The sequence below is a fragment of the Aethalodelphis obliquidens genome, unplaced genomic scaffold (genome assembly GCF_003676395.1).
Source record: "Aethalodelphis obliquidens isolate GAN/ISIS:26980383/991018 unplaced genomic scaffold, ASM367639v1 scaffold36, whole genome shotgun sequence".
Lineage (NCBI taxonomy): Eukaryota > Metazoa > Chordata > Mammalia > Artiodactyla > Delphinidae > Aethalodelphis > Aethalodelphis obliquidens.
In genome coordinates this window covers 17,006,005-17,031,276 of record NW_020837980.1, presented here as the reverse complement: position 1 = coordinate 17,031,276, position 25,272 = coordinate 17,006,005, and the positions used below count along the sequence as shown (strand labels likewise).

The window sequence follows — 25,272 nt, the reverse complement described above, 5'->3', positions numbered from 1 at the left end:
TTTAAGAATTAGATCCAGTTGTAACTATATATCTTCCTTTGAAATGGAATTTTGAGAGCTTTGTAATCATGATTCCTGACAGATTGTAGTTACTATAAATATTTACCTTATTAGGCAGAGTTTTTCCTCTTTCTGCTTGCTTTTGAAAACATTAAATCATGATTAGTTTTGCAAGAATTCAGTGTACTATCTTTGAATCTTGCCAGTTAACTTACTTTAAAAGGATGAAGGACTGTAGGTAAACTCTGACAATTGTTTTAACTGCTTCTTTTAGTTTCAAAGTTGAGTTTATGATTTCTCAAGATGGAAAATGTGATTTTTGAGGGCCTTGTAATATACACAGGTAAAAAATAACTGTGGTCATAAATTCTTTGCTTACAAGTAAAACTTATCTGATAAGTAAGTAATAAGTAACTAATTAAAAACAGCTCTTTGTAGATGATAAGTGTAACACAATAGATATCTGTGTAAGGCACAGAAAGTGGGACTCTGTTGGGGGGAGGTCAAGGAAACCTTAGAAGAGTTGTATTTAAAAAAATTTTTTTAAAAAATATTTATTTATTTATTTGGCTGCACCGGGTCTCTGTTGCGGCACGTAGGATCTTCAGTTGCGGCATGTGGGATCTAGTTCCTTGACCAGGGATCAAACCTGGACCCCCGGTATTGGGAGCTTAGGGTCTTACCACTGGACCACCAGGGAAATCCCAGAAGAGTTGTATTTTAAAAGAAGAATTACAAGGATATTCTTAGTAAAGGGAGTAAAGAGGGTATTCAAAATCTCAGAGGTGGGAAAGAAAGTATTACGTTTAGGAGAACATATTCTGATATAAATCCTTGATTTTTGTAAATAAAAAATCATTGATGCCATGGTGCCTACATAATGTACCTAATAAAGGATATTGTTATCCTCAGCTGGAAGTTCTTTAATTTCTCTTTTTACTTTGTATCTCTTTTAAAGGCATTTATTCCTTTCAACTTTTATGTTTATAGTTATTTGTGTAGTACTTTATAAGCTTCCTGCAGTTAGGAATTTTATCTTACTGATGTATCTGGCAAATGTCGCATTTTAAGGACAAACCCTTTCTAATTAGGTATAATAAGACTGCTAATAAAAGTATAAAATTGCATTCCACAATACCCACCTTAATATTCAATAAATATTTGCTTATTGAAAGAATAGAACCCCTTTGTTTTAGGTGCAAAAAAAAAAGGTAAGATGTTCTAGCTCCTTTCATTTAATGCATGATAATCTACATGTCAGAACTTTTAGTTGTTGTTGTTTTTAAATAATTAACCATGAAGTTTACTTAAGCAAGCATCCACTGGGTAAATTGTCAAAAGATTTGACAGACACTTTGCATGTGGAAAATTATAAATAGTAAAATAACTTGGAAAAAATTCTTCAATCCCATTCATTAAGAAATAGAAAAAATTTAAAAAACACCATTGCTTACCTATTAATAAGAAGTTTCTAAAATGTAATTCTGAAGGACATATGTATGAAATTAATAAGGGTTTGATGAAAAGATGGAATGACATAATTATTTTGAGTTGTGTAATTCTCTTCTCCATCAAACATATTTTAAGTGATATAATAGTTGGCAGATTAAAAATATGCAAGCAAATTGACAGAAGAAAAAGAAAGAACAAACGAAAAGACAAAGAATTTTCCTAAAACCAGTTAGTAATATCATGAAGTGGAAAGTATAGTTATTTTGTATTGGAACCTGGCCAATTTGTGTTTCCCAGCAGTATTTCTTACATATAAAATGGTGATACCACCTACCTGGTAGGCTTATTTTGAGAGATTAAATGAGATTAATTACATAAAATGTTAGCATTTGTTCCTGACACACTTTTAATCTCTGGCTTCAACCAATTGATGAATCTATTAGTAAGACATGAATATTTACTAAGAGGCAGCTACGTGAAGCTTTAGGGAGCCCTGCAGTACAAGGAGATATATGGAAAATGACAGTATTCTTCCTTACTGGAGTTAGAACTTATATACATTTAAAAAGCAACTTAGAAAAGTAGGTTTAATCATGCCCCTTACTAGTAGGAAAAATATGAATTTAGAAACATAGTTTATTTGCAAAGGTTTGTGAGAGAGTCCAGCTTTAGGACTTATTCATTAAATTAAAACAAAAACAAAACCAAAAAACACTACCAGAGTATTTAAGAATAAAAACCCCTCAAAGATTACTAAATCTCTGAGCCTCATCATGGTGAAAAAGCAGCCATTTTCTCACATTAATTATTTATCTTCAAGGTTTGTCATAATTCTTCAGACTGTCATTATTGCCAAAGTTAGAGATGAAGTCATTTATTTTGGGAGCTAGATCCACATAGAATTATCCTGTTTTCTTTTTGTAATTTTAGGGTGCAGGGTGATCCCTCACCCCTTATTTACCCTTCAGCTATGGAACTTGCTGGGCATGCTCACTTAAAATTGAGGCAAAACAAAGTGTCAGTTTTCTTCCATAACCCTTCCCGTGGCCAAGTTTCTGCCCCTAAGGTACAGATTTGATCATATAAGTTTGTTTAATAATTTTCTGATTCTTTATTTCGATGTTTTGTTTGACTCGTGTATTGAACTAATGACGTATTGTTAAGTATAGAAAGGCTTCTCTTTGCTTAACAAAACTATGTCCATTTGATATAAGAGTTAAGTTCTGTCTGGTTTTATAAAGCATAATAATTTACTTATTTATTTGCTTGATTACAAGATTAGGAACCAAGAGCCATTTAATTTATCTCAATGAGATTTTGCCTGCATTACTTAAAACTGTATGGTATCATGGTTCTCTAAGAGTCCCACATTTGTCAGTGTTCCTTGTCTGTCAGGAAGTGATATTCTTTATTCCTCTTAAAGCTGGGAATCCATAAGTTATGAAAGAGATACTGTATTGATTTCCTGTGAAGACCTAGAAGGCATCATTTCTACATTTGAGATGCAGTCCTTGTTCCCTGTCATAGCTAATTAAAAGAGATTTGTTTTTAAACGTTGCATTTTTCTGTGGTCATGGTTACAAATTTGATTTATCCATTTTATTCTGAAAGGAAGGAAAACAGATTCTCATTGAAACTATGTAAGTGGGTTCATAAAAAGTAGAGAGACTCAGTTATGATACTTTATATAAGATTTAATCATTCTTCTAAGTAGTTTTTAAACAAGGCCAATCAATATATTCAGTATTTTTTTATAGAATTGTTCTTAAAATATTCTCATAGATTATTAACTTAAAACCTGTAGTAAGGTCTTTCATAGGATATTCTGCCCCCCCCCCCGGAATTCTGAGGGTATTGGATCAAGATACTATTTAAATTACTATTTATACAAAATATATCTTAAATTGAGGGTTAAAGGTAGATTAAGAAGAAAGTATTTTTCTTATATGACCATTAAAAAGAAAATGTTAACCACAATTAAATCATTTCATTTAGTCCTAAATAATTCTTATCCTCCTGATCTAGAGTTAAGTAATCTACTTACACAAAGTTGTCTGCCCTGAACTATAACAGAATTATGGAAATCATGACTCATTCTCTTGATACAGTTATGACAGAGGTCCATCCATGAAGGTAATTTTATACCAGGATGCCTGTATCCATGAATCTCATCCATGTAATAGTAATAGTTGAGATGATTTGGTACAATCCTTTACTAAGGATTTTTTAATGTTTATTTAGAAGACACTTTTTTTCCCCCTCAGGTACAGTGGCAGCAAGGATCGTGACTCATTTTTGTTTCTTGATTTTCATTTTTCCAGGCTAGCCTACTTGCTTTCTATATCTGGTATACCGCTTTCATCCTTAGAATTTTATTCACCATTGTGGGGATTTCTCTCACCCCTCTTCTGTGTAGGACCTTTGTTTTCCATGTGCTATGTCTTTTTATTGACTTATTCTGTCATTAGGGGGAGTGGACCACATTCTCTAGTAGCTTTTTGAGAAAGAATATATAGGAGATATGTTCTTTGAGACTTATGTGTGTCTGAAAATTGTCATTTTATATTTTTAATGCTTGATTGATAGTTTGGCTAGGTATACAAAGCTAGGTTGGAAATCATTTTTCTTTAGAATTTTAAAGGCATTGCTGCATTAGCTTTTTGCTTGTTACTACTGAGAAATCTGAAGCCGTGCTTATTTTTGATTTTTTCCCTCAATGGAAGCATGTAGAATCTGTTATTAGTTTCCAGGTGTTCTGAAATTTCACTTTAATTCCTTCATATGGATCTATTTATTATTGTTTGCTGGAATTCATCAGGCCCTTTCAATTTAGCAGCTGTTGCCTTTCAGTCCTGGAATTTTTCTTAAATGATTTCATTGGTGATATTTTCTGCCATTCTATCATTCCAATGTGAATTTTTGGATGGATACTCAAATTTTCTTCTCTCCCTTGTTGACAGCTTTGTCGTTTTGCTCAGGTAGATTTTTTTTTTTTTTTTTTTTGCGGTATGCGGGCCTTTCACTGTTGTGGCCTCTCCCGTTGCGGAGCACAGGTTCCGGACGTGCAGGCTCAGTGGCCATGGCTCACGGGCCTAGCCACTCTGCACCATGTGGGATCTTCCTGGACCGGGGCATGAACCCGTGTCCCCTGCATCGGCAGGCAGACTCTCAACCACTGTGCCACCAGGGAAGCCCTCAGGTAGATTTCTTATCATCAGGTCCTTTTATTGAGTTTTTCATTTTTTTCTATCATATTCCTAATTTCTGTTTTGTAATCCTTGCCTGTAGTATTCTATTCTTGACAAATGAATGCAGCATCTTTTGATATATATAGATATTAATTTATTTTTGAAGTTTTCTCCCTGTGTAGTCTGTTGCTTTGTGTTTTTTTTTTATTTCTGTCTTCCATCTTAGACTCTTAGACTTTTCTTAGTTGCCTTTCTCTTCCTTGCCTGACTGTATATAATATGTTGTGGAAGAGTAAAAAGTTGATTAGCATATCTAAATTTGTCAGTTTTGGACTTCATTATAGAGGCTGATCTGGGTGGGCTGTTTTTGGAGAGCTCCCAAGACCTTAAGGCCTTGTGTCTTGTGCTTGTTAACTACCCTCAGAGAGTAGTCTTACATTTTCATACATAGTAAGGATCGGATTGCTAGCATTCTGGGAGATTAATGGAGGAAGAGGATTGGATTCTCTTCAGTGAGCACTCAGTCCGTCTTTTTGGTATGCTACTCTCATTTTTAACTGTGGATATTGTTTTCAGACCTCTGCTAGGATTGGGGAGAGCAGGCATTCAGTGGAATGTGATGAGGGACATCTAGGGTATCTTACTGCTTCACAAACAGCTTTCACTGGTATTCTCTTTTTTAGTCATACAATCCTACTATTTGCTCCCTTCACCCCAATTTCCAAAGTGCTTAGTTCTTCTAGTTTCTATGTCTTTTCAAGTTTCTGCCATGTAAATCAAACTGGTTCTTAATTTATCCCCAATGCAGCTTAGAATATAGTGTTTTGGGAACTGCTGACTTAGTTACCAGTGGTTCTGCTTATTTTCCAGCTCCGCAAATCATGTAGCTATTGTCCCTTTTACTTTTCTCTTTGTTCTTGAGGATTTATGCCTTCAAAAAATACCTCCACTGTAGTTTTAGTGGGATTTGAGGGAGTGAAGTTAGGTGTTTTCAGTTTATCATCTTAGTAACCTTCTAATGTTCCTTTTCTCTTTTTATATATATATATATATATATATAATGTTGATAGTAATTTGTGTAATTAAAGTGTATTAACTAAATTAATGAAAAGTGTATTTACTTTCTACTTAATACGCTGAAACCATTTTTTTAGGTTCCTAGGTTCCATGGAATTTTCAATATTCTGCATGTGCAAAGTTTTTTTTTCTCTTTTTAAAAAAAAATTTATTTATTTATTTATTTTTCGTTGCATTGGGTCTTCGTTGCTGAGTGCAGGCTTTCTCAAGTTGCTCCAAGTGGGGGCTACTCTTTGTTGTGTGTGGGCTTCTCACTGTGGTGGTTTCTCTCCTTGAGGAGCGCGGGCTCTAGGGCACGTGGACTTCAGCAGTTGTGGCTCGTGGGCTCTAGAGCACAGGCTCAGTAGTTGTGGTGCCTGGCCTTAGTTGCTCTGTGGCATGTGGGATCTTCCCGGACCAGGACTCGAACCCATGTTCCCTGCACTGGCAGGCGGATTCTTAACCACTGCGCCACCAGGGAAGCCCCAGAGTTTTCTAATAGTGTGATATATGATATATAAAAAGTGTAGTAGTTGACTAAACTTAATTCTCCTATAGTTCTTTTTCATTACTACTTGTGTGACCCCTGGCAAATGATTACATTCTCTGGTCGTGAAAAATTTGAGATTATAGCACTATTATTTTACATGGTCATTGTAAGAGTGAAATGAAAAAATTATATGAAAAGGGCTAGTTTTATTTAGGAAGAGGTAAAACATTGAGTAATCATGGAGATGTTTACCTTACATTAGAAATGCCTTCCAAATGTGTTTTGCTTTCACAAATAAGCAATGATTGGGTTTTCTGACTAACCCTTCCAAAACCAAATTTCTTTTAACCTATGACATTATATAATCAAGCTGTACTCTTTCTTAGTAATGTTAAAAACTTTTTAAAGTAAATAATATATTTCTATAATTTTTATAGACATTTTTCAGACTTTATTCTAACACATATTAGCTCCTATGTAGTGCCTCTAAAAACACTTTAAAAACTGAAAAATGCCCTGCAAAAGGTATTTTTTTCCACCTTGGGTTTTGAAGTACAGAGCTGTTTAGGTCAAGACTAAAAACTTAGCTGACTTCTTCTTCTTGCTAGAAAGTAAGAGTTGAGATCCTAAAAATGAAGGTTCCTAAGGATGTAGAATTTTCGGAGATTTTTGTGGTAGAAATGCAAACACAGGGAATTACTTTCAACTCACCATCTATTGAGCAAATACTATTTCACACTATGAAAGTGAGTGGAAAGTGAATTAAGTTGTTTCTGTCCTTTAAGAACTCATATATAAAGATATAAATAGTGAAATATGCTAAGTATAATGATGGTATATATAAAAGACCTTGAGAGAGCAATTACACCTGGTTTGTGGGTTGGGCATAGTAAGGGGAAAGGAGAGCAAGGAAGAGATTGTCAGTGATAAGATAATTTAGGTTGAATCATGAGTAGGGTTTATTGGGTGAACCGGGATAGTCTCTTTGGGATAAAGAGTGAATGAAACATTGGCAGTGACACCACTTACCTGACTAACAGCCTAACCGTTATTCTTTCCTAAGTTGTTTCCGTGATGCACAGAAACAGAACCAGTGTGGGAAGGGACAGACAAAGCTCCAGTAGGCTTGGGCTGAGTGTAGTCTAGGATGTATTTTAGCTATTAGCACTTTCGCGAAGTTATTTAATTTTTGAGCATGTTTCCTCGATCACGAATTGGAGATAAAACCTATCTTGTAGGGTTAATGTGAGAATTAGTTTAAACAATGTATATAAAAACTTATATGAAGGCTTGATTTATATTAATGGACTTCCCTACTCCTTTGTCTTCTAAAGCCCCTTGCATGAAATAGGCAATCATTATATTGATTTGACTTATGTGCCTTGGGATAATAGAGAGGATATAGTAAATTAGTAGTAAAATGATTGTAGTGGCTGGAGGAGGATTGGTATAAGGAGGGAACTTAGATTATGTCTCTTATTTTGAAGTCTAAATTGGGTGAAAAGGTAGATCTTATAGCCAATAGCCAGCATCTTAGCTTGCCCGGGAAAGCTTAGACTGAGAAAAAAGTATTTAGTATTTACATTGGAAGGTGTCTGGAGAGACGGGGGAGGCTGAGGGAGGTGTGGGGAGCACCGCACGTTTGAAGGTATATTACATAATTTAAACCTTTGTGGAACAGGCTTCCGAAAGAATCTGCTTTTTGAATATCAGCTGCTCTTCATCAGGCAGCTCTAAATGTTTTGGTTGGTTGTCTCTCCGTTAACCTTAGCCACATTCTAGTGCTCCAGTAATGTCTATCCTGTTCGAATCTTTCCCAGTTTACCTCTTGCTTTTAACAAATAGATTCGAGCCACCCTCAGAGAATCCATTATATTTTTGAAGAATTAATGTGGCTTAGATCAACTATAAACTTTTTTTTCCCTCATACAGTACTTAAAGCAGTTTACGTTATCTGGTTTACCTCAGGGAGAATAAATAAAGACTTTTTAAAAGCTGAGTATTTTTTTTAACTTTTATTATGGAAAAATTTCAAATATATACAGAAATAGAATGAAATAATGAGCTCCATGTGCCCATCACTCAGCTTGAACAATCATCAATTTATGGGGCCAGTCTCCTTTTTGCTGTACCCCTACCACCCCCTTACACCCTTAACGTGTTTTAATAAATACCTACATCTAGTGGTGGATAGAGACAAAACAGCACAAGGCAGCTAAATTTTAGGATGGTGAACCAAGTAAGACAAAAGGAAAAGATGGATTTCCTAGCTGATGTGAGCTATCAAGCAGACAGGTTCTTTCTGTGCTTTTGTCCTTCTCTTGATGGTTGGTTACTGTTAAAACAAATTTGTCTTCTTAATACACCCACTTTCAGACTGAATTTTATTCTTTTGTTCTTCCTATTTGTTCTTTCCCCCGGGGGTGTCTACATTCTTTATTTTATTTGCTTTTCACCCATGTCAGAATGTTGGGAGGTCTGAGTCACGGCATGAAATTTAATTTGCCCTGAGACCAACCACTCACCTGGAGATGTCTTTGTGACCATCTGGACTACAGAAGAGAAGAAATTGTTTTTTATCTTTATGGCAGATTACTCAAAATAAGCTTTGTTGCCACTGTAGCTCTAATGTCTCTAGTCTTCCCCAGCAGTTATTTAAAATTATTGTCAAGATTCAATGATTTGATTGCAAGCTTTAACCATTCGGCTAGATTTGAGCACTTTGGGGCTTAGATTCTGTGGGAAAAACCTTTAATTAGCCTTCTATAAATGGAAATTGATGATCAGGATTTAAACAACTTAACTTTCTAGAAATTATAAAAATTGGCACTCTTTTTATGTAAAAAGTACTATAAAAGAGTAAAAAAAAAAAAGGACCTTGAGCATAGTTTGACTTTTTTTTTTTTTCTGGACTGAAATGGAGGCTTTCTTTCAAGCAAATTCCCTGATGTTTGCTGTGTGTGATTTGGCTCTATCTCTGTAACTGCTAATATGTGGCATGGACTTCAAGCTGTCTGGGATCAGGATGTGCCCAAACTCTGTATTGCAAGTCGGGATTCACAGGCATTATGTTACAAAACTGGCTTGCTGCCTTCTCTGTTTGCTGTGTTGTGAGTAGCTGCATTGTTCGTTGCAGTATATGCATTAGCTGTTGTCAGTGTTCAGTTTCCTGCAGGCTGACAAAGTGGGAGGGGCTTTGTTTGATACATAGCTGAGTTTCCACTGTGTGAGTTCTTGAGTGCACACTGGAGCCATCTTAATTACACTTTAGTGCAACTGAGACAGTGCAGCTGTCTCAAAATGGCTGCTAACCTAGTCTTTGTAGCTGCTTAGGCAGCTACTATGCCACTGAGGAGGTTTGTCACATGCATCAGGACCAGAGGTAAGAACCACATTACTCTTTATCTCTGAACATTTTAATTAAAAAACATTTGAATTTTACTAAGTTTATATAGGAAGGCGAACTAAGAGCTTGCTTGCTAAGAAGTTGAAATGTTTGCTGATAGAACATTGAAGCCTCTGTTATGGAAACAGTACATAGGATGGTGAGGTCAAAGGTTAAATTCCTGTAATTTCTCACTGTCTTTTATGTTCTGACATTGCCAGAACAATTGATCACCACAGTAGTGCTTTTCTGGCCCTGATTAACTTAATGTTCCTTTTATGTTGGATATTTTAGTTTGCTTGATATTTATTTGTAGAAATTAAAAACAATATATTATCTCAGTAGATTTTTTTAAAAAGAAGCCATAAGTAAGCCGTGTTTTGCATGAAGATTGTGATTTTTCTGTGTGTGTGTGTGTGTGTGTGTGTGTGTGTTTTGGAGGTATTGTTTGGTAGCTTTCTGGGAAGAATGTTAATTCTCTGGATGTAAATCACAGTTACAAAAATAAACAAATTTTTAACATTGTTAGATTTTTTTTTTTTTTTTTTTTTAACTGGGTTTCAGTTCTTTCTCATTATGCTGCCTCCTCCCAGCCATCCAATTTTTTCACATTTTTGATGGGGCTAACTTTTCATCCTAACTATTTTTTGCTTAAATTGGCATTCAGATTCAGATTTTGAATTTAGAAATAATTCACATCTTCTAGGTCTGGATACCCTTCTTCTTTGTATCTAATGTATGCTTATACAACAGGGCTGAAGTAAATCTCGGTTTTTTAGTTAAGTGATATGAACTGTTGATGTCCACCTTATCTTAGTTAAAATCTGTGATATATTTAAAAGTAATGACTCAATAATTTTGTAAATTTAGTTTCAAAATTTTCAAAAAGCTTTCTTAACATTGTTCTGAAGTATCAATAGAAAAGTTTATTGAGATATTGTAAGTCCATAGTGACCCAGAAAGTAGGAGAATGAAATTTTTATTCACGTATTATTTCAGATAGCAGAACAGTTAGTTATAATTAAAGCACTGATGTTTGGATCGCAGTACTTAATAAAATTTTTTCTAAGTAGTATTGTGCATTCCTCTAGCTTTGTCAATAGAGTATTATGAATATATCCCTGACTAATATGACATAGAACAGTAAGTTTTGATCTTTCTGAATACAGAAACTTTTAAAAGACAGCAACTTTTTGCACCTTAAATTCTTATGAAGGACCCCAGAATATTAAAGGGATATATGTATGGTATTTTTTTATTGTGTAATTATTTTATAATGTAAAATTATAACATTTACTTATTAATTTTCTTAATAAAATGAGAACAATTAGGCTGTTACGATGAAAATAAAGGTTTGAAACCAGATCATGTATGACAGTTATGATCTTATTATTAGTGTCAGGATCTAGGTCACTTAATTGTAGACATCCAGGCGCTAAGGGACTATGGAATTCAGTTTGAGAAGTATTCTAGAACATATATTCTTCATGTTCTTTTTTGACTTACAAATTTTCATGAAGGTAGTATATAAGTTCTATATTTACATGATTTAACAGTTTAAAATTGCTGCCTTGCCCCAAAATTGTGTTTTTACTTGTTCTTATTTTAAAATTCTTTTAGCAACATTATTGTTTTTCCTAAGTTAATCAGTATTTATTTGTTCGGTGGCCTAAATGTTTTTGGAATAATTAGCTCAGTTTTATCAACAGCTGTAGTATGCTTATTTTACTTCCATTAACTTATTACTTTGTGACATTGTTAGGACTATTTTATGTGATATAATGGATTCTCATAATCTGAACATTTCTTTATGTAAATGTATATAGGAGCTTGCTCCTGAAAGGGAAAAAGAATAACAAATCCAATATGCATGACAAATCCAATATATGTGAGAGGTTCTATCCATCGTGCATTTCACTTCAGTAAGGTTGTGCCCTAGAGTGAGTATGACATAGGGAAGTGAATGTGCTGTGACTCTAATCACTCTTATTTTTTTTGCCTCTCATAGTATGAACAGCTCACTGGATTTCAAAAATTGCATACCATGTAAACCAGCTACTTGGTTTGATATTCTTTATTGCTGGAGAGAAACTGGGCGGGTTGAAATTATTGATCAATTTATGTTAACCTTCAGAGTAGGACCTCAGGGAAATTTTAATGATCCATTCTTCTTGCCTTCTATTGTGGACTGTAATATTTACATTCACCCTCCCCTCCACAAGATGAATCCACTGATTATTACTTATACATGGGGAAACACCAACACTCTGTGTTTACTCAGGATGTTATTGCTAATTCTTTCAGTGCCATGTTGCATTTTTGCAACTATAAACATAAACTAGACCTCACTGGGATTATTACTTTTGGGGTTGGTGACAGTTTTCAAATTTTCTATGCTGAATTCCAGGTTAGCTATTATGCTGAATAATTGAGGGCATAATAAATCTGGGTGCTGGGTAATTGAGATGTTATGTTATTATTTTGTCACTTCTTGTCCTCCCCATTTGTTTACCCTTTTTCACAAGCCATTTCACTAGCATAAACCTTTAAGAGAGATGTTGAGGTAGTGAAAAGAACACTGACCAAGAGTTCAAATCAAAATTTGAATTCTGTTTTTGCTACCCTTTTCTTATATTGGCCATCCATTTTCTGACTCTCATTTCCTTATGTACAAAATGGAGGAAAAAAATCCTGTCTATTTGGCAAGGATATGTTGATGATTAGTTTATATAATGTTTCTGAATAGTACCAGGAAATACCCTTTTTCACAAGCCATTTCACCAGCATAAACCTTTAAGAGAAATGTTGAGGTAGTGAAAAGAACACTGACCAAGAGTTCAAATCAAAATTTGAATTCTGCTTTTGCTACCCTTTTCTTATATTGGCCATTCCATTTTCTGACTCTCATTTCCTTATGTACAAAATGGAGGAAAAAAATCCTATCTATTTGGCAAGGATATGTTGATGATTACTTTATATAATGTTTCTGAATAGTACCAGGAAATACTCTACAAATATCTGGCATGCTAATTTTCCAGTAGTATTTGAATGCTCTTCAGTTTCTTTGCTTCTCAGATGTCATATACTTTATCAAATGTGATTGGATCAGGGAATGTGGTATGTTTAGAAAGAATGGGAAATTTCTCATAGAACTCATGCTCAGAAGCAAGAAGTAGCAAGAAGCAGAACTCAGGCTTAGAAGCAAGAAGTAATTACCAAGCATCCACTTGGTAATTGATATATTCATGTTTGCACTCCTGGGTTCTACTCTGTTAAATAAATTAGCCATCCTTTGCTGTATGTGGGTAGTGGCAGATGTGTTTATTAAGTAAAGCCAATATAGAATGTTGTCATTACAGAATCAGAGTAGGAGAAATGTTTCAGTTCTAGTCTGGCTGAGTAGTCCAAATATGCAGTGAGAAAATAACTTCTCTAAAGGGATGATGTGAATTCAGGGCCTAGAGTTTTATATGTTTCAGTACAAATGAAAGTCTTTACAGTATAGTTCTCTTTCGCTGGCCACAAACTGGCAGCCAGCAGACTTCTTTGGTCCTTTAACCACTGCCGTATTTCTCTAGTTAACATTTAAAGTGGTCAGATTTTACACAAAAATCTGCATGTCTCATCTTTCAGAAAATAGAATATTGGGCAGTGCTAGAAATGCATTTTTGCTTGAGAAAAATAACCTACAGTTGAGTAGCTACTGTCTCCTTCAGATAGGGCCTACTCCACACAGCTGGTCCTCTTCATTGATTCTGGGCCCCTGAGAGCTGTTCCTTTTCAATCCCTATTCTACTTACTTGACAGATTGTTGGCAACCTTTAATATCTAAAATACAGCTTCTCATCCAGAAGAAAGTAAACATAAGTAAAATCTAACCTACTTCACTTGGTAGGAGAGAGAGCGTATATAAAGTCAGCTTACTCTTTAGAGATACGGCACATTGCTAACGTTTTTCTTGTCCTGATTTTTATATTAGAGTACCATTGGTGGCTGATTGAAGGAGATCCAGTGACAACAGGAAAAACTGACAATTGGTTGAAAGTGAGGCGATTAAAAAAATACAAACTAGAAACATACAAGTTCCTTGAGGTCTTTTAATGTGGTAATAAATTCTCATTTCTTTACATGTTATCACTATTAAAGACATCACTATTTGTTGACTTGATGTTCATAGTGATGATATTGAATAAAAAAATGTTAAATTATATTCAAGATGTGCAGTTTCCTGAACAGGTAAATGAAATGAGCTTTATAAAAGATTTTTGCCTAAATTGATTGAGCTAAGAAATTTTAGCACTTAAAATGAGTAAGTTCCTAAAAGAAAGTGTTCTTAACTGCACTAGACTAGATAATTTCAGAGGCTGTTATTTTTGTTAAAATATCACTCCTGTTTACAAAACATTGACCATCTCAACTACGTGAAGACTACCTTCATGATCCGTGAAACGTTGGCGGTGTATAATAATGATCTGATTTAAATTTGAATTCCACATTTTCCAGAGTAAAAGCCAGCTTCTTAGCATTCATGTAATACCATGACATAGGTAACTCTAGGGAAGTGCTAAAAGAAATTTACTCATTTTTGGAAAATGGCTTTCAAATTAGAGAGAAAGCTTTAGCGAAAATTGAAAAACCGGTTAACTTGCATAGGAAACACTGATGGGCTCCCCTGTCTTCCACTTCTTACACTCCCGAAAGAGAAAGTGATTTGGGAGAAAGCTTAAAGTTTATTCAAAGAAGGGATTTTTAATAAATTGTTCAGGTTAGAACTTTCACTAAGTGTTCTCATTAGTAATTTGTAACAGTCTGTTATTGGACATCAATGTGTGAATATGGAGATGATGAAAATAGTGCTTATTGACTCAACGAATCTTTGAGTTTAATGAAGGAGGGAGTTTTCTTTGACTTTAATGAAGGGGAGAGTTTAACACCAGAGAAAAGAGTTGCTTCTGCATCTTCCTGAGGGCTTCTACCTTCCCTGCTGAAGTAAACCAGGCACTGCTGCCCAGTGGAGTCATCTGACTGGCGTTTCTTTTGCTGACATACAAGTATCATCGCATGCAAAGTGGAAAGTATTAGTATAGAAGTGATAGTTCTGGTGCTGCTAGTGAGTAGTTGTATAGTTTGGATAAATTATTTAAGCTCTTAATGCCATTCTGTGACCATTAAACAAGGGAGGTGGTTAGACTACAGGGAAGAACACGAACTTTGGAGTCAAGGTGAATTCATGTTCTTCCACTCACTAGTTAGAAGTTTATATGAAAAGCGTATAATAGTGCTCAAAGTATAATGGCTATTTACAGTAAGTGCTCAATAGGTCTTATGCATTATTTTTTATGGGATGAGGCTAGTTGCTTATTTTCAGAACTTTAGCTTTCTTATCTTTAAAATGGGAATAAAGTACCATACAGAGTTGATACTGGGATTTAAATGGGCATAACAAAGTACCTAGTGTATGTGTGATACAAATTAAGTGTGAGTAAGATTGGTTATTCTTCCTCACAAGGTTTCCTCCAGCACAGATTTTTTTTTCTCTGTTTCTTTTTTCAATCATTATGAAATTGGGGGGGAAATCTGGGGTACTGGATACTTTAGAAAAGGATCTTTAGGGAGAGGGGATTGTTAGGGACCTGGCTGATAATACAGTAAAAATGCCCGAGAGCAAGGTGTTTAAATCTCAAATTGAAGACTTTAAAGAACCTAAAGGGGACAAAACAAGCATTCTTATTTGTGCTAGGGCAGCATGATAGAGTGAGAACAAAAATGGACTGTGAATTGATCAATTGATTCAACAGATTTAACAAATATTTATTATGCCCCTGTTATTTGCCAGACACTGTTTTGATTGCAGGCACACAATATCCCTTGCCCTCGAGGAGTTTACATTGGGGCAGGGAAAAAAGGACGAGAGAAATAAATATGAGATGCTTAACATGCTGAGAGATTGAGAATGCCGGGGGTAGGATGGGATAAGTAGTGCCTAGGTGAGCCCTACTCAGAATGTGTTCTGTGCATCAGTTCAAGGTCAGTTCTCATCAGTTCATCTGTTCCTGGTTCTCCAGTAGATAACTGAAATTAAGAGTGTCTAGAAAAAAAAAAGTGTCTAGAAATTTCACATCAGTCTAATAAAATAATTTTATATCAGATCAAGTAAGAAAAAGGCTTAATTTATATGCCTTTTTTTCCCCAAATAATTCATTTTCATTGTATTTTACAAGAATATTGGTATGTAATGGATTGGAAATAAAACATTGGGTCTTTACCATTGTTAGTTTGAGAAACGCTCAGCTAGATTGGTAACTTCCATTGTTGGCACTTAAGCAGGCTGTAGAGAATTTGAGCTTCTTATGATTAATTCATTGTGAGGGGATTGTTTAACTTATTTGACTTTCAAAAACAGTATCTAAATACTTGTTATTAACATTATATTTTCTGATGGACTAAAGGATTTTAGGTCCTTTGATTTTAAAGTACTTTTATTCAAATAGTTGGGTGTATAAAGTAGAAAGAGAGAAGGAGGAAGCAAAATTAAAAATGGAAGGAATACAATACTTAGATGATTTCCAGCTCTGAGATTTTATGATCAATTGTTGTTTTGGTATAAGACCTTTCCTCCCACAAAGTGTTGCTTATACAGGGTCTACTATGTGAAGTTACACCGTCTTATTATGCATTTGTCCCTGTACCTTCATCTGCCGCTGGTGGGGGCACAGATCCTAAGAAGAGAGGATAGTTGTTTGAGGAAATCTACTACTGCTTATCAAAGATAATGTGGGTAACATTTAAGATTATCCACATATTAGAAGTCCACCAATTCCTGTTGGTATGTAACTTTATCATTCCCCTATCTAGGGCCTTATTATCCTTATTGTGTAATAGGGATAATTTAAGACCTATGTTTTAAGACAGCTGAAAATAAGATTAAAAAATAAGGAACATATTTTGGATAACCCCTAGTTAGCGTATTAAATACTTTTCATTTTATTACCATTTTAGATGTGGCACTAAACTAGTTTCGCATTTATTATTTGAAAATGAAATTTAATATATTTAAACTCAATAAAGTAGTGGAAAAATAGAAGTGGAGGTATAGAACTATTTATTAGTAGGTCATAAAGTAACTATAAAAAAATTTTAAACAGAGGACTTTCATAGATAATGATTCAACTCTTGCCCAGTCAGATCTGGCCAATTAAAACAATACACAAATGATTTAGGTTCAAAAAAGAATATGCCACACAAAATATGTTCTTGTGTAGATATTTGTAATATAACATGCCTGAGTTTTGATATTCAGTGCATGCTTTAGTAGTATTAACTAGTGGTAAATATGTTGAATTATTTAAACATCACAACAGTGATACCTGAAGATGTATTGTCCTGTTATATTTGGTGAAACATAAAGCAATTTGGTTCTAAGAACACATCTATTTAATGATCATTTACTATTTTAGTGATTAGTTAAATTTGAAAGGCAGCTGTAGAGTAGAATGAGGACAGCTTTTAGCTAATATGAATTATAGTTTATATTTTTAATGATTGTTAAAAATAGCGGTCATTGGATTTATGTAATTATATTGGCCCATGCCACAAATAAACTAAGGCTTTTGAATATCTCTGGGGGTTAAAAATATTTTTCGTGGGGTGGAGGTGGGATTTCAGTTATATAAGAGCTACAAGTTGATTTTTTCTTATTACCTGGATTTTAATCATATTAATAAATAGATAACTAGATATATTCTAGAACCAGTCAGTGCCTGTTGGGGAACGAATGGGGGAGGGTTTACTCAGCAGTATTCTTCTTTAGTTTGGTCATGAAATGAGGACTGCTTTATGTAAATTGTTCTTTCTGGCGCCAGCTAGCTGTAACTGCAGTCTGGCTGTACTAGGGCAGCAAATAATATGTGTCATGGATTTTCTGTTTGGAATGTATAAGAATGCAGCCTTTTGGACTGAAAGAGCAGAGTTGATGCATTAGAATAGGAATACTGAGACCTGAACAATTGCCAGTGAATATGTGGAATAGTAAGAAGCTATAAGCCTTTTAAGTTTCTATTCTGCTTTTACAGATTCATGCCTATTGATACTATTGGGTAATATGTGGGAGGTACCTAACTGCACACAGTTGCTGCAGACCTAATAGTTGGCAGCATAGAAAGCCATACAAAAGAATTCTGATTCTAGGCATCTTCACTTGCAACAGTCCTTTGGAAGATGTATGTTGAGTGTTCTGTGAGCTTCATTGACACGCTGTCTGATGTCTTCTGGCTTTTGTGGCTGATGGGATGTTTGCTGCACAAACTACATAACAGATGTGAACCACTGTTTGGAAGGAATTTTAATATGTAGCCAATCTACTGTATTCCTATTATTATTATTTTTAATGAATATGTACCAAAAGAGGAATTCAGGCTCAAAAAGGCTGATCTAGAAATCTGCATTAGCTTTTAATGCTTATACAGATGAACTGAGTAGCAGTGGTTAACAGAAGAGGAAATCTTTTTCACAGTATCAAGCTGCCCACAGGTAAGAGATTCAGGTCCTTTTTCTGTGATAACCCTTCTGCTCCCCTCCCTCCTCAGGCCTTACATCTGTCTCTCACCTTTGGGAAGTTTTTCTTTGTTAGTTTTAGTAATACCAGGATTACTAGATTGTTTAATGTTAATTTTCAGGAGATTCTGAATGTCATATTTGGATTTGATTTTTAAAAAAATATTATTTTCACCTTCTCTAATTTTCCTCGGGTTCGAATTAAAATTAACAGTGGGTGTCATATGTGAACATTACTCATGCATACAATATATTCACATTACATAGAAATCAGTTTTAGGTCTCTCATCATTATAGTCCTGTTACTGTGTTCTCCGTTGTAGTGACACCAACTGGTACATACGGAGCGATGACATTTTGTAACCTTACTAAACTATAAAGTTTTAGTTTAAATGTACCCCTTTGACTTCATCAAAATCAGAATGCTTATGTTTTTACAAGGGGCTCATTGGCATACATTAGATAATGTGTATTTATATATATATATATATATATATATATAACATGGTCAAGTTTTCTCTACCACCCTCATCGTTTCCATTTCCACATATTTAAATGTATCACCATTTTACAAAGTGAATTTAAGAATTTAAAACTAACATGAGTGTATTAATTAGAAATTCCATTGAATCTAATATTTTATTTCTTAAGGTAGGTGAAAGGTACATAGGCATTTGTTATATTATTCTTTTTTTGTATGTCTGAAAAATTGCATACAAAAAAATCTCATTGAAATAAAAAACTATATAAAATAAAGAATATATAATTGTTACTGTAAAGATATGAAGATTTATATTTATAAAGAAATGCATACTGATATCAGTATGGCCAATGATAAAATATATTACTGATTGATCTAATAATAATTTTAGGGGGATGAGAGTGGGGAGGTGAGGAAGTTGGATGAAATGAAGGATGGTAGTTTAGAGGCTACCACTCTAGTGGTAGTTTAGAGGCTACCACTCTAGTGGTAGTTTAGAGAGGCTAGTTTAGAGAAGTGGAGGAAATGAATTAGATTAGGCAGTTCTCTGCCTTTGCCTTCTGGGAGTTAAATAGCAGGTTCTTTCTGCAAACTGAAAGTGTTAGTTTTAGGTGGGACTTCAGTTCTCTAGATTCTGAAAGGTAGCTCATCATTTGTTACTACTGTGTAGTTGAGTACTTAAAAAAAACTAGAGGCCAGCTGTGATAGAAGGCACACTCATGTTTCAGGGGCATGAACTATTTCCTGTCGCCCTTTGACAATATTGCTTGGGATTTTTAAAATGATTGTTTTAATGTATGTTCTGTTGAAGTATAAAAATGTATGTTTGTGGGTGTATTTCCTCTAAGTAAACAAATTCACTAGGATTGGAGAAATGCTGATAGTAGAAATATATCAATTTCGATTAATGTGCTTGAGGTTGGATGGAAGAATGAGGTTGGATGTGTTCTCCTGGTGTGGAGAGCATGGTTGGGAAATATTTTCAGACTTTTCTTGAGCCATTGTTTAGGAGAATATTGGGCTGGGAAGATGGTGGAAATAGACTGACTGGTTTATATATATAGGTAAAGAGGCAAGGAGTTGTTAGACCAAAAAACAGAGGAATTTATTGATTGGTATTAGAGTTGGGGGTCATGGAAGAGAAAGATGATGGAAAGTAAGACAGAGGAGTATTCTGTCTATAGAGAAATAAACCTAAAAGGAAGCAGGTAAGACAAAAAAATAAAGGCCATGAGCATAAAGATGTGTAATCTTTGAGACTGCTGAGGTTGAGTGTGCGTGATCCAAAAATCTGGGGGTAAAATTTGCATTTTTAGTTTTTGTGTTCCTCTTAGGCAACAAAATTTATTTAGCAAGCAGTGTAGACTTATGAAATCTTCAAAGTGAAATGGGCCTAAGTGATCTAGTAGTTCTAACATCACACTTTGCATGGGAGTCTACTGTTTGGTATTTCTGACAGGTAATTATCTAGTTTCTGCGTCAACCTTTCTAATGACAGAAGAGAGAGGCTCTAATTTCTTAAGGCAGTTCCTTCTTTTGTTGGATATCTGAAAAAAAATTAACATTTGCAGATTTTGAGACAAAATTGGCCTTTCATTGTTTTGTTCCTGCCCTCTACCTTGTGTCTGTCTCTTTCTCTGTGTATCTATCTTTTTTACATGACAGATCTGCACTATTTAAAGAAAGCCATTAAAATTCCCTTGTGTTTTCTAGGCTAAATATCCTCTGTTTTCCAACGTTTCCTCATACACTACATTGTTCTAGGTCCTTCTTTAGCCTGGTCATCCTGCTGTTCTTAAAAGTCTCTCTTTATCTGTGATGCTCATAAGTAAATGTATTACTAAAAAATATCCCTTTCCTCTGACTGTGTACTTCTGTTCTGCAGTTTAACTTTGCATTGACATTTTTGGCAGCCTCCTCCCACTGTTGAATTTTACTGAGTTTGCGGTAAGTTAAAATCCCTCAGTCTTTTTCATGTATTCCATTGATAACATTTAATATACTTAAATATTTGAACCAAGAGTATTACCTTATATTTGTAGTTATATTTTCTTCATGATTTCTAGTATTGTTTATTATGCTTTCTTTAGATTCTCCTTGCTATATTTTCCCCCTTTTAGTAGTCTTTTCAAAGAACTGGCCTTTTGGTTTCATTGATTGCTTGCTGTTTTATTGAGTTTCCCATGATAATTTTCCATTTTTATTGTAATTACTTGTTTTGGGTTTATAACTTTTACTAGCATTTTTGAGTTTGTGCTTTTTTATTAATACGTGCATTTAAGGTTTTCTCCAGAGTATCATTTTAGTTGAATTCCCTGGGTTGTATTTTGTTAATACTTTGTCATTTTTATTATTTTTACCACTGATTTCCTCCTTAATCCAAAGTTGTTTTGTTTTTCTTTTTAATTTATAAGGAGATAACTTTCCCTCTCATTTCATTATTGTTTATCTAAATGTATTATGTTATGGCCCGAGAATGTGGCCTTGTGGGAATTTTTTTTGGGGGGGTGGTCTTGGAATTTATGATTTCCTTGTCACCACATGCACAGTCAATATTAATGTATGTTGGTTTTGTTCGTAAAAAATTCATATTCTGGGTTTTTTGATATACAATTGTATTTATTTTTCTGTTTTTCTAGCATGTTAATTGAGAAATGCATTTTTTAATATTACTTTTGTTTTTATCTGTAGAGTTTAGAAAAAGGTGTGTCTTTGTGGATTTATTAGTCTTTTCCTGAATTTTTAAAAACGTGTTTTTTCTTTATGTTATTCGAAGCGATATTATTTAGATATATCAAAGATAATGTTTCTAGTGGATTGTACCATTTATTAATTAGAAATATCTTTTTTGTCCCATTACTTGATCTTCAATTTGAACTTTTTTTTTTAATATGTTACATATAGGCTTTATATGTATACTTAACTTTTTTTTTTGTATTTTTGGTTAGCATTTGCCTCATGTATCATTTTTCACCTCTTAGTTCTCAACGTTTTATGCTCTTTTAAGGTGTGTCTCTTTTTTATAGCACATATTTGATGATATTTATATTTTACCCAGCTTGAAACCTAAGTTATTTTTAGATGATAGTTTTTTTTATTTTTGTGCCATATTCCACAATCTCTAAGTCCATCAACTCCCATTTTGTAATTATCTTGGATTTTGATTCCAGAATATTTGTTTTAAAGATGGTGGGTCCTCAGTTATTTCAGTCTGCCCATGAGTTTTACTTGTTTTATGGAGCATTGCTGTTTCCCTTATCTGAGTTTCTTCCTAGGGCCTTTTGCTGTCTTGAGTCTGTAGTATATCTTTATATAATTATGTTAGCAATAATCTGTTTCCTCAGACTTTGCTCAGAAGTAATACCTTTAGTTTTTCTATCCTTGCTGATTTTCTGGCAATAGGATTCTAGGCTAAAAATAACTTTTCCCCTGAACTTTGGATATTGTTGTTTCTTTTAGCATTCAGTATTGCTGATGACAAGTCTGATGTCAGTTTAATTCTTACTCCTTTGTAGTTAAAAATGATTTTTTAAAAAATTCTAAGATATTAGTATTTATTCATATTGTTTTTCTGAAATCTTAACACAGTATGTCTAAGTGTTAAAAACTTTTTTTTTTCTTATTTTAATTTAGTCTGTTTTGGTAATTAGTAGGCCTTTTCTATGGAAAACTTTTTTTTGGGAGGGGGCATCTGTGAATTTTTTTCTTCTCTCCTTTTTTTCTCAGTTCTTTTTTTCTATAAATCCTTTTGGTGAAAGTTGTTGCTTCTGGGTGTATCCCCTATGCCTCCTTTCTTTCTGTTTTTCCTTTGTATAATCCTTACCCACCCCCCCACCCTGAATTTTTAATTGATTACACTCATTTTTGTGTTTGAGTTTTCCTATTTTATGTTGAGTAGATGCTGACCCAAGTGATTGTGAAGGAGGTGGTACTTGCTGCTCATGGCATATGCTGGGAATTTGTGTTTTGAATGGTAGCCTTCCTTCCCTGTCTCTTCTGGGTTTGTGTGGGTCACTACCCTTTCCACATTCATAAATGTCACTGCTGCCCTGGTTTAGCATTAGCATTAAAGAGATTGGGGGAAGTGGAATGAGCTTAACTGTTAAGATAAAAATCACATGAATGTGTTTTCATTTTAAAATTGAAACTGATATAGCAAGTCTAAGTGAAAGTCTATATATTCGACTGTCTTCTCCCTAAGTGAACTGCTGTAACTAGTTTGGCATTTATCCTTCCAGACTTTGAAATATCACTTGAGATATTTCAGAGATTATATATTGAGATATATAAATGTTTAGAAATATATTATTTTGCATTTTAAAACATAATTGCATAAAAACTGGAAACACTTATTGACTACTTATATGTCTGAGAACTTTCTACTTACATTCTCATTTAATCCCCATAACATTTTTATGAGGACAGGCATTATAATAGTCTCAATTTCGTAGATGAGGATACTGAGGCAAGGAGAGAATAAGTATCTTGGACAGGTAACTTAACAAGGAAGTGATCATACCATATTCAAAGAGGTATGTCTGGCTTCAGTGTTTGTACTGTTAAGTACTGTGAATTCTGTAGCTGCTTGTACACTTAATATTCATGCCTTTAAAAGAGATCTACCACATTCTTTACTTTTCTTAGCGTTCTTTATTCTTTTTTTTTTTTTTTTGCTGTATGTGGACCTCTCACTGTTGTGGCCTCTCCCGCTGTGGAGCACAGGCTCCGGATGCGCAGGCCCAGCGCATGGCTCACGGGCCCAGCCATTCCGCGGCATGTGGACCTTCCTGGACCGGGGCGTGAACCCGTGTCCCCTGCATCGGCAAGTGGACTCTCAACCACTGCGCCACCAGGGAAGCCCAGTGTTCTTTATTCTTTACTGTGGATGCTGAAGTTTTTTTTTTTTTTTTTTAACTATTAGTGATGGCTGTTAAATTTGATTGTTTGCTAGTACAGTGCAGCAGTAGGTATCCTGATACATTACCTTTTTAAAACATATTATTAGTGTATTTAAGATACATCTCAAAGTGTCTTTGGTGTGTCAAAGTGATGCACAGTTCCTGCTTATTTGCCCCTGAAAATAGTTATGACAGTGAAGTCTTCTACCAGCAGTGTATGGTGCTACTCATTGCTGTACATTATTGCTAACAATAAGTAGTTGCCAATCTGATGTAAAAAAAAAAAAAAATGTATTTTCTCTTTGTTTTGTCTTTCCCTGATTATTTTGAAGTTGAACATTTTTTCTAACTTATTTTAATGAGTTACTTGTTTGATTCTTTTTTTACTTTTCTTTTGAATTTTTTGTCCTTTTTATTCACTAATAGATGTTCTTTTTTATTCTGGGAACTAATTCCATACCACTACGCTTTTTTTTTTTTTTTTAAACTGGGAGCGGCTCCTCTGTCACTGCGGCTGTGCAGTAGACCCGCCTCCCAACCCCGGGCCGCGAGCCCCGGCTATTCGGTGGCGCAGCCTGGAGCTGGCCACCTGCAGCCCACCAGCACGTGCGAGGCACCCTGAGTGCAGTGCCCGGTGTGCACGGAAGATCTGAAGATCTGAAGATCAGCAGATCAGCACTCACAGAAGACAGGGCAAGCAGAGAGGGAAGGAAGGTCCAGCTGGGAAGGGCTGGAGTGCAACCCCACTATGTTTTTTATCTTTCACGTATTTCTCAAAACGTGTGGTTACTTGTAGTACTTTTCTGTGCCTTTGATATTTTTCTACATTGAGTCATATACCCAACATAGTTCTAATATTTCACATATTTTCATAGCTTCATGAATCTTTTTCTTATATGTTAATGTTTTTAGATACTTTTTTTTCTTGCTGTTCTGAATTAAATGTTTTCTTCTTTATATCTTTTTTGTTTGAGCTCTTACTGCTTTGGTCAGGATTTCTAGAACAATAAATGTGTGAATATAGTATTACACTTTTGTTTTTGCCTTTAGTGGAAATGCCTATGGTGTTTTACTACTAAATGTGAAGTTTCCTGTTGGTTTGAAGTAGCCACTATCAGCTAAAGGAGCAGTCTTTATGTTCTTAATTTTCATTTTTATCAGTAAATGAGTCTTGAAACATATTCAGTGCCTTTTTAGGTTCTGTTGAAAAATGACAGTTAATTTTTAGGTTGTTAATACATTTCTGAATATGCTTAAGTTTTTAATTATTAGAGGTGTTTAAAATGGAAAAACAGTGCAGTTTGGGGTAGAAAATTTCTCATTTAGTATTTAACCAGGCCTACAGGGATAGAGTACTTTGATGAGAATGTATAGTTTTTTGTCTCTGGGCCTTCAAGATCTAGCGTAGGAAGTCTCAGTCATTTTCCTACAGACTGGGGCTATTCTTTGCACAGTATGTTATTGAGTCAGTTGTTATGCCATTAACAGTGAGGTGGCTAATCACATTTCTTCTGTTCTCCAGTAGAATAGCTTCAGACTCTTTATTCCAACATTTCAAAGATGATAAAAAATTTTCTAGAGAAATATAACAAATATTTGAAAATACCAAAATAAGGTCTTTGATTCTGAATTTGTGAACCCTTGAAAAGAGCTTGGTGGTGTATTGTATTTCTTTGGGCTTTTTTTTTATCCCCCACCTCCTTTTTTTTCCCCCTTTCTTTCCTTTCTTCTTTTTTAAATTCTGGAGGCTCTAGGCTCAGTTAAATATT

The 25,272-nt window shown here is 34.6% G+C and overlaps 1 protein-coding gene across 2 annotated transcripts in view; it reads left to right on the top strand.

The window, feature by feature from the left end:
• The window catches only part of ATF7IP (activating transcription factor 7 interacting protein), a 127,759-nt gene that overhangs the window by 8,502 nt on the left and 93,985 nt on the right, over positions 1-25,272 (top strand). The window contains exon 1 of one of the 2 annotated variants that reach the window (XM_027129538.1): positions 9,337-9,568. The exons of the other annotated variant lie outside the window; for it this stretch is intronic. Coding sequence (XP_026985339.1) covers positions 9,552-9,568 — 17 coding nt within the window. The 5' untranslated portion in view covers positions 9,337-9,551. Of the gene's footprint in view, positions 1-9,336; positions 9,569-25,272 lie in introns of those variants that run through there. 2 annotated transcript variants of the gene reach the window in all.